At 44.0% G+C, this 10,573-nt stretch overlaps 2 protein-coding genes across 2 annotated transcripts; both read right to left on the bottom strand.

The window, feature by feature from the left end:
* Positions 1-345: 345 nt before the first annotated feature.
* On the bottom strand, positions 346-1,350 carry LOC311063078 (gap junction Cx32.2 protein-like; the record flags this gene model as incomplete). The annotated part of the gene is made up of 1 exon (XM_084082288.1): positions 346-1,350. One exon carries the CDS (start codon positions 1,348-1,350, stop codon positions 346-348), a length of 1,005 nt encoding a protein of 334 aa, XP_083938414.1.
* An 8,275-nt stretch (positions 1,351-9,625) lies between these two features.
* Positions 9,626-10,573, bottom strand: LOC311063077 (gap junction Cx32.2 protein-like; the record flags this gene model as incomplete). The annotated part of the gene is made up of 1 exon (XM_084082287.1): positions 9,626-10,573. One exon carries the CDS (start codon positions 10,571-10,573, stop codon positions 9,626-9,628), a length of 948 nt encoding a protein of 315 aa, XP_083938413.1.

Here is a 10,573-nt window from a genome sequence, read left to right as displayed (position 1 = left end):
CATATATGGAGTACAGGCCATTCTATGACATCATATTGATTAAATCAGTGACTCCATATATGGGGATTTTCAGACGTATCAATGTTTTTTGGAGATTTGCTGGTCTGTTGACTTTCCACTCCACCAGTGCATCAGGTGATACAATAGAATAGAATAGTTAATATTTACAGGCTGGTTTGTGGCCTGAAAATCTGCATATTCTTGATTCTTGATCCATTTTCCACAGCTGTGGAGACAGAGACCAAGGCTGGAGGCTGGTGGAACATTTAGAGAAGGTGGACGGCAGGAGGTGAAGGTGAATACTGTTAGTCGTTATTTTCAGTGACCTTGGTGGACAGGAAGTCTTCAGGGTGATGATGAATCAGATCCACCCTCCTCTCCATCCAGACCCCCAGAGAGGACGTCTTCAGAGTGATGATGAATCATAGCTGCTGTTGCTCCTCCCTCTACTCCATCCAGACTCTCAGAGATGCTCCTCTGCCGCAGTCCGCTCTCCAACTCCACGATGACATGGTTGTTCTGCTGCAGTGTGTTCTCTGTGATCTGCAACATGGTAGAGTCGTAGCTGGGGGCGCTGCTATCGGGCAGGCTGTCTGGGTCCTCCAACGCTGTCCTCTTCAACGCCCTCCTCTTCACCACCCTTTGATTGCATCGCTTGCAGCATTTGAAGAGCACGTACAAGACATCAAGAACGTTGAGGAACACAGAGAAACCGGCCACGGCCAGCATGAAGAAAACAAAGAGGCTCTTCTCTCTAGGACGGGGCATGAAGCACTCCATGGGTGAGACACATATATGTGTTTTGTCATGCTCTTCATTGCAGTCGTATTTTAACTTCACTTTGAACTCATACAGGTAGTACTGTCCCCAGACGGAGGCCGCCTCGATGAGTATTTTAACGACCAGGTGGATCAGGTAGCTCCACACAAGACTCCCTTTGATCTTTACGTGGCCTCTCTCGTCTGTGTACTTGGGCTGTTTGATCTTCCTGGTGGCTCCAGGGGGCACCGGGCTGGCCAGCTGCTGACGCAGTTTGTTCTCCTTGTGGGTGACGTGCATCACATGAGCCAGGTACGCCAGAGTGGGCGTCGCCACGAAGATGAACTGCAGCGTCCAGAAGCGGAGGGGTGAGATGGGGAAGAAGTAGTTGTAACAGAAGGCTTGGCACCCGACCCTATGCGTGTCGCAGAAGAAACCGACCGACTCGTCGCTCCACACGCTCTCAGCTGGACCACACAGCACCAGGATGCGAAACAGGAAGAAGACAGTCATCCAGACCTTCCCGATGCCGGTGATGTGGGCCTGGGCGTTGTCCATTAACCTGGACAGGAACCCCCAGTCTCCTCCCATGATCCTACTGGTTCTGTAAAACGCACAAGAACAGAGAGACAAAAAGTATGTAGAGATGGAAGTACAAAGGCCTGTTGAATAATTACTATAGAAAAACGTTGGCTGTGATCCAGGTAGGAACTATTTCCTCAGCAGTGACTAAATGAATCTCCCCAAGTGTAAATCTAAGAAGAGATCAGATTTGTGATGGACAATAACACACATGACTTTATATAGTCCAGCCCTGTGCTCCTGACATCATGAATGATGATGTCACGGTGAGTCATGCAAGTCCAAATATGGAGTCTTTGGCATCGGACTCACTCTGACATCACAAGTAACCATGGTGATCTAATGTAAACAATAGATGACGTGTACACGTCATCCGGGGTTTGTTGACATTAGATCGCCATGGTTACTCAAGAGGTCAGAGTGCGTCCATACGTCATGAACTCCATATTTGGACGTGGCCGATCCAGGACTCCATATTTGGACCAGACTTTCCACATGGCAGTTTTGGGGCCGGCCGCCGTGACCGGCAAGATTATATTTTATCGGCCAAAGAATAAATGTATCGGCCCTAATTTAATAGACGTCAAGTGTGTGTTTGCAGATACGTACATGTGCCGTAAACCACCTAACTGATCATTACACCTTGTTGTGTTAGCGCTGATCTTCTTTACGCTTTATCTGATGCAATCTGTTCCTGTGTTTATAGTTTCCTAAAGCATATCTACCAACATCATCATCATCATAATACAATAATAATAATAATAATAATAATAACTAGAAAAAGTGCTCCTCGGAGCACAACTCTCCGCCGGCAGACTTGTGTTGGGAATGTTGGGAGTGTTCTACTTCTAGGAATATTCTACTTCTTATGCCGTCCTGTATCCCTCCTGTCTGTATAAGTGTCCTATCCGTCCTGTCTGTATAAGTGAGGGAGGAGCTGTTGAGAGTGGTCGAGGATACACTTGATGCACACTCGCTCAATGCGGAAGTGGAGAGCCTCCTCGCCTCCTCCAACAACTGTCCTATCCATCCTGTCTGTATAAGTGTCCGATCAAACACTTACACAGGTCCGTGTCCGCCAAGTGTCCTATCCGTCTGTATAAGTGTCCTATCCGTCTTGTCTGTATAAGTGTCCTATCCGTCCTGTCTATGTAAGTGTCCTATCCCTCCTGTCTGTGTAAGTGTCCTATCCCTCCTGTCTGTATAAGTGTCCTGTCTGTATACTGTAAGTGTCCTATCCGTCCTGTCTGTATACTGTAATTGTCCTATCCGTCCTGGCTGTGTAAGTGTCATATCCCTCCTGTCTATGTAAGTGTCCTATCCGTCCTGTCTGTATAAGTGTCCTATCCGTCCTGTCTGTATACTGTAAGTGTTCTATCCGTCCTGTCTGTATAAGTGTCCTATCCGTCCTGTCTGTATAAGTGTCCTATCCGTCCTGTCTGTATAAGTGTCCTATCCGTCCTGTCTGTGTACTATAAGTGTCCTATCCGTCTGTGTAAGTGTCATATCCCTCCTGTCTATATAAGTGTCCTATCTGTCCTATTTGCCAATTATGTATCAGCCATGCAGCCATTTCGTGATGGTTCCTGTCTTACCTCACTTTGGCAGTGGCAAGACACTGCCAAAGTGACGCCATGTATTTATACAATATTTCACCGTATTGTCACGTGTCACGTGAGGCTTGACCAATCGGTGTGTCATATTTAGAAAGTGAAAACAAAACTCTCCTGCGGAGAGTAATAATATTAATCTGTTCCTGTGTTTATAGTTTCATAAAGCATCTACTCCACCATGCAGATGTCGCTTGCCAAAAAGAACAGAATTAAAGTCTAGAGGGAGGATAATAATAAGGGTAATAATAATAATAATAATAACTAGAAAAAGTGCTCCTCGGAGCACAACTCTCCGCTGTTGGGAATGTTGGGAATGTTCTATCTGTATAAGTGTCCTATCCGTCCTGTCTGTGTAAGTGTCCTATCCGTCCTGTCTGTATAAGTGTCCTATCCGTCCTGTCTGTGTAAGTGTCCTATCCGTCCTGTCTGTGTAAGTGTCCCATCCAATTGTTACAGTATCCGCCATTTCTCAACCATTTCGTGATTGTTCCTGTCTTACCTCACTCTTACCAGACTTGTGTTGGGAATGTTGGGAATGTTCTAATTCTTATGTTCTAACTGTCCTATCCATCCTGTCTGTATAAGTGTCCGATCCGTCCTGTCTGTGTAAGTGTCCTATCCCTCCTGTCTGTATAAGTGTCCTATCCGTCCTGTCTGTATACTGTAAGCGTCCTGTCTGTATACTGTAAGTGTCCTATCCGTCCTGTCTGTATACTGTAAGTGTCCTATCCGTCCTGTCTGTGTAAGTGTCATATCCCTCCTGTCTATGTAAGTGTCCTATCCGTCCTGTCTGTGTAAGTGTTCTATCCGTCCTGTCTGTATAAGTGTCCTATCCGTCCTGTCTGTGTACTGTAAGTGTCCTATCCGTCTGTGTAAGTGTCATATCCCTCCTGTCTATATAAGTGTCCTATCTGTCCTATCTGCCAATTATGTATCAGCCATGCAGCCATTTCGTGATGGTTCCTGTCTTACCTCACTTTGACGGTGGCAAAGACACCGTCAAAGTGACGCCATGTATTTATACAGTATTTCACCGTATTGTCACGTGTCACGTGAGGCTTGACCAATCGGTGTGTCATATTTAGAAGTGAAAACATAGTCTCCTGGCGGAGACAATAATAATATCTGGGATTTAGCACTTTTCAAGTACTCAAAGACACTTTACATGTAGGTGTGTATGTGTGTTGGGGCCAGGGGAGAGAACAAAAAACGTACAACTTTATAAATATAAGAATTAAAAACAAAGAAACACTAGAAATAATGAGTTGAAATCAATGTCAAAAGGCTATACTAAACCAGTGGTTTTCAGGTGGTTTAAAGGCTATACTAAACCAGTGGTTTCAGGTGGTTTAAAGGCTATACTAAACCAGTGGTTTTCAGGTGGTTTAAAGGCTATACTAAACCAGTGGTTTCAGGTGGTTTAAAGGCTATACTAAACCAGTGGTTTTCAGGTGGTTTAAAGGCTATACTAAACCAGTGGTTTCAGGTGGTTTAAAGGCTATACTAAACCAGTGGTTTTCAGGTGGTTTAAAGGCTATATTAAACCAGTGGTTTTCAGGTGGTTTAAAGGCTATACTAAACCAGTGGTTTTCAGGTGGTTTAAAGGCTATACTAAACCAGTGGTTTTCAGGTGGTTTAAAGGCTATATTAAACCAGTGGTTTTCAGGTGGTTTAAAGGCTATACTAAACCAGTGGTTTTCAGGTGGTTTAAAGGCTATACTAAACCAGTGGTTTTCAGGTGGTTTCATAATGGATGCCTACACGACTATGTTTGGGGTCTGTTCACCTTAAATGTTAACACTGGTAGCCTACATCATCAGCTTTAGTTTAGCTTTGTTTTGTTTAGAGTATACGATACAATAATACTTTATCGTCAGTTCACACTGAAATTTGTCTTGCGAACCAGCAGCCATGTATGAATCATTCCGATACAGATACCAGCGTCGGTAAAGCTGCCGATACTGGCTAAAATGCTGGTATCGGTGAGTATATCAGTCTGATGTCATGTCATTTATCACATGATGATATTTCATTTACAGTCATATTTTCATCGCTGCAGTTGATGTTGCACCAAGACTGTTTACACTCTTAACTGTACTATTTACGTTATTAGTATTACTAACTTGTAGCTGCACTTCAACAATTATTAATGGAATTTGTATTTATTCCTAGATCAGTGTTCTCAAACCTTTTAATTGCAAGGACCCCCAACTCTGAGAGTGTGCAATGGGTCCATTTGGTTCCATTTGTCGGGGGGGAAAGAAGAGAGAGAGACAGAGAGAGAGAGAGAGAGAGAGAGAGAGATACAAGTAGTAGCAATAACAATAGTAGCAAATATAATATAGTACAACAATAATGTTTATACAGTATATAATGGTATAATATGACAATGTTAAGCTAATATACAGTATAGTGTAATGTAGTAGAAATCCACGGTCGTGCTCCATGGAGAGGCCCGGTCCGCAGTCACACTCTTGATCTGCAGCTGGGGTTGAACGCCATATCCTTTCCATAAAAGCTTGCGATTTCTAGTTCCAGAGTTATACCATGGGGCTAGCCTCTGTTGCTTTATTACAGTCTTTCTCAAAGGAGCAACAGAGTCAAGCGTCGCCTGAAGCGAGCCTGTGACACTATCAACAAGGTGATCAACCTGAGAGGGGCTGTAAGTATAGAGATCTTAGGTCCCTATTATATGGGAAGACTATGAAATGTTTGATTTCAATGTCATAGACCAGAACAAGGTCAAGAGTAGGGGTTGAACTTGTGGGTTGGGTTTATCTACACATTGAGAGAAACTGATAGAATCGATTAATGAAATAAACGCTTTACTAAGGCTATCGGTACATCCACATGAATATTCATGTCGCCAGACAAAATAATTCTATTAGAATCTAGGACTAAACGTGTTAGAAACTCTGATAATTCAGATATAAAGTCAGTGAAGGCCCCAGGAGGACGGTACACTGTAACAAATAATTTCCAGCTTGGGTGTGAAAGAGTAAAGGCCTGTTTTTACCGCGTAGGAAATGACGCTCGAATCGAACTGGGTTCGATTGAAGAAAAAAAAAGCGCATTGCCGCAGCCACTTGCAGCACGGCAAATTGTGAGCCGGTGTGTATGAGGTCATAGAGAACCATGTGTTCTTTTCAAAAATGATATTGTCCGTTTTTTCCGTGCGATAAATCGAACCCTGTCTGCAAAGGCCTTTAGACCAGACTTTCAAATCGATCTGTAAGTCAGCCTGGGTCTAGGGCTGCCCAGGCCCATAGAGAGATGAAGTTCATGGAATGCACTGAAGTCTACGGCTCCTTGTCACTATTTCCACTTTACATGAACCACGTGACCGACGCTGTTTCTGCCCCCTCTTTGGCGCAACTCTCTAATACAAGGCTCTGGGGCTGACTATTAAGCTTGAGTTGAGGCATGCCCATATATGGGCATTTACTGATGACATCAGAGATCTCCATATTTGGGCATAAAAGGGACAAGGACTGACAGATACAGAGATCTCCATATATGGGCATATCAGCATGTCCATATATGGGCATAGACTGATTACATCAGATATCTCCATATTTGGCCATAAAAGGGACAAGGACTGACAGATAGAGATCTCCTTATATGGGCATATCAGTCGGATCGGCGGTGCAGGCTAGTAGGTTTGAATTGCTTAAAGTGATGTTGATGCTATTATCACATTTTGCTGGGGACCCCCTCCCCCCTGAGGACCCCTGAGGGGTCCCCAGACCCCACTTTGAGAACCACTGGTGTGCAGTAGGTGAATGACAAACAACATGAAATGAGGGGAGATGCTCATCTGTGCTGCTGATGGCAGTGGAGACCCAGAAGTGGGGGCCCAACATCGACGCCCTCACTAAAAAAGCCCAGAAAAGACTGTTTTTCCTGAGGCAGCTCAGGAAACTCCACTTCCCAAGGTCCATGCTGGTGAACTTCTACACTGCCATCATCGAGTCCATCGTCACCTTCGCCATCATCATCTGGTTCCCCGCTGCAGCGGCCAAGGACAAGGCCAAGCTGCAGCGGGTGATACGCTCGGCGGAGAGGGTGATTGGCTGCCCTTTGCCCCCCCTGGAGGCCCTGTTTAAAAGTAGGGCTTTGGGGAGGGCCAGGAAGATCATGGCTGACCCCGCACACCCAGGGCATGGTCTCTTTGCCCCGCTCCCCTCAGGCAGGAGGTTGCGGTCATTAAAGACTGTGAAGGCACGACACTCACACAGCTTTTTCCCCACGGCCATCCGGCTACTGAATGCTGCTGGTCCCCCCCCCCCCCCTGAACTGACTACTGAACACTTGATCTTTTTGGCACTTTGGCACTTCTCTTATTTATTTGGATTTTGTTTGCACTATGATGTTGTTTGCACTGTCTTGTCCTGTCTTGCACTAGTCCTGTTGTAAACTGCACTCCTCTGTACCAAATCAAATTCCTAACATGTCCTCATGTAATGGCAATAAAGTCTTCTGATTCTGATTCTGATTCTGACCGTGTGCCCATATATGGCCATATCGGTCAGACAGGTGGTTCTGGACAAGCCAATGGCAGTGCAGTAGGATTTGTATCATCCATGGCATACATGGGCAACTGGTGGCCCGGCGGCCACATGCGGCCCCCACCTTCACTTAATGCGGCCCGCAGGTTAATATCAGAATAGTGATATATTATTGATTTCAGCTGTTATGATTCTAAACATGCAAACATGTGACCCGCTTTAATTACTTCAGTCTATATTAGTAGCTTAATGACTAGTAGTAACATTATGTTGTCTTTTTTATGTCCAATGTATTTATATTTAAGTTCATAAAGTTAACAAGTATAACTAAATGCATTTGAAATTAAATAAAAATGTTACTTTTCAGGATTCTAATTCAAAAATAGCGAAAATAGCAGATACAAGCTCAAAACGCATCGCGGTGTGACACGTTTTGAGCTTGTAGATCTGCTATTTTTGATACTTTTGTGTGACATAGAATCGCGAAGTATATGGCATTAATTTACGGACAAAGTTAAAATACGTAGATAAGAGGTGTCTGCCTTGCAATGTCTCTCTGGAGTGATCAGTGGTTTTCAACCTTTTTCATGCCAAGGACCCCTAAATTGATATACATTTGGCTGCAGACCCCATCTGAAAACGTTTTGTGCCAGGGACCCCCCAGAAGCAAAGATTTGAGCTAAAAATGTGTGACAAATGCACATTATATTTATTATATTTATCTGCTTGATCTATGGGTGTTATTAACATTATGCATGTTATCATATATGAGTGATGTGTAACATGTTGGACTCTATGAGCTATATGGACATTTCCAATTCACGTGAGGGTAATGGGTCTGATCAGTGGGTGATTGAATGATTTGCGCCACCCGACGTTTCAAATAGAAGGTGTGGTGCTGGGGGGAGGGGGGAACAAACAAACCTGTGAATGGGTGAATCGAGAGGAGATCTCCTGAGCGCCAGTGTTACAAGTTTAGGTTATAGTTTTTAACAAAACAGTAAGCTGCAGCCAAGAACAAAGAAATAGCGAGCCCAACGGAAGAGGATCGAAGGAACGAGTCGATGCTGCCGTGGGGTCACAATCGCGCTGGATTTATGAATGGACCGCCCGTCACCGAGAGGATTCTGATGGAGCCGCGGGTGAGATGAGTCCATATTTCTGTTCCTGAGGATTACAAATTATGGGGTACCCCGAACATTAAAGTTACCTTCGGACCGCGACGTGCGGAAGATCGTTATCGTTTCATTTGGATATAAGGACTAATAGACTTAGGCCTACTCGAGAGCGTGGGAAAAAGAGGCCGTTTGGACAGTAACGCGTGAACGGTTGTTATTGTTTGGAGCGTCGGTCTGCGGTGACGTTCACCTTTACGTCCGAGTAGTTTGTTTATTATTTGTATCTGAATGAGATTGTGATTTGAAAGAAGTATCGTTTTGTTTATCTGTTTGTTTGTTTATTTTGTTTATTAAGGAAAGAGTTAGGGACAGAAGTCTTATTTAAAAGCCTGAAGTGTATTATTTATTTACCATTTCATTTGTCAATTGTTTATTTTGTGGCTTGATTATTAAATTAATTTCAGTTAAAAACCTGTCGATCCCGTTGATTTTCCTTTAGTTAATAATTCTCCTTTCAAGGTAAAGGCCGATTGTTACAAATGTTCTCTTTAAAAAATAACTATATTCAAAGATATACCTAAACCTAACCTAACTGCCACGCACTATTCACCACTCTTCACAAATATTATTATAATATATTTATATGCATTAGTCCCCCTTTTTCGTTTTATTATTATAATTTTTTTAAATATATATTTTATTCTTTTTTGTATTATTATTATTATTATTATTATTATTACCCTTATTATGATTATTATTTATGTTCTTTGAGCACAGGTCTACTCAGAGACCACAAGTATTTTTTTAATTTTAATTATGTTTATTTACTTTTTTTTTTACTGTTTATCATTATTATTTGTTATGCTCTGTGAGCACTTGCCATTGTATGCCCATATATATGGGGATTTTCAGATTTATCAATGTTTTTGGTAGATTTGCTGATCTGATGACTTTCCACTCGGTGCATCAGGTGATACAATAGAATATAATAGATTATAGATTATGTTTAGAGATGGTGGACGGCAGGAGGTGAAGGTGAATACTGTTAGTCGTTATTTTCAGTGACCTTGGAGGACAGGAAGTCTTCAGAGTGGAGATTATGAATCAGAGCCTCCCTCCTCTCCATCCTCTCAGTGAAGCTCCGCCCCAGTCCGCTCTCCAACTCCACGATGACATGGTTGTTCTGCCGCTGTGTGTCCTCTGTGATCTGCAGGTAGCTGGGGACGCTGCTACCGGGCAGACTGTCCGGGTCCTCCACCGTTGTCCTCTTCTTCACCACCCTCTGATTGCGTCGCTTGCAGCCTTTGCAGAGCAGATACAACATCTCAATTATGTTGAGGAGCACAGAGAAACAGGCCACGACCAGCATGAAGAGGATTAAGAAGGTCTTCTCGCTGGGACGGGAAGTGTAGCATGTTGTCACGCACATCTCGTCGAGATCTGGAATGATGTCAGAACTTTTACATTTGTACGTGGCCTTCATGTCAAAACCGTACAGGTAGTGCTGTCCGCAGATGGAGGCCGCCTCTATGATGATCTTGACCACCAGGTGGATCAGGTAGCTGCACAGAAGTTCCCCTTTGATCTCCACGTGGCCTTTAACATCCGTGTACTTGGGCAGTTGGAGCCTCCTTGTGCCTCCAGGGGGCGCTGGGCTGGCCAGCTGCTCCCTCAGTTTGTCCTCCTTGTGTGTGATGTGTATCACATGACCCAGGTAACACAGAGTGGGTGTCGCCACGAAGATGATCTGCATCGTCCAGTAGCGGATGTGCGAGATGGGGAAGATTTGGTTGTAACACACGTTGGAACAAATGTAGGTGAGTGAGAGACAGTATAAACCTGACTTGTCGTCATCCCACACGCTCTCAGCTGGACCACACAGCACCATGATGCGAAACAGGAAGAGGACAGTCATCCAGATCGACCCGATGCTGGTGGTGTGAGACTGGACTTCGTACAGTAACCTAGACAGGAATCCCCAATCTCCTGCCAT

This window comes from Gymnoscopelus microlampas (genome assembly GCF_963454915.1).
Source record: "Gymnoscopelus microlampas genome assembly, chromosome: 16".
Classification (NCBI taxonomy): domain Eukaryota; kingdom Metazoa; phylum Chordata; class Actinopteri; order Myctophiformes; family Myctophidae; genus Gymnoscopelus; species Gymnoscopelus microlampas.
This window is presented reverse-complemented; position numbering and strand designations above follow the sequence as displayed.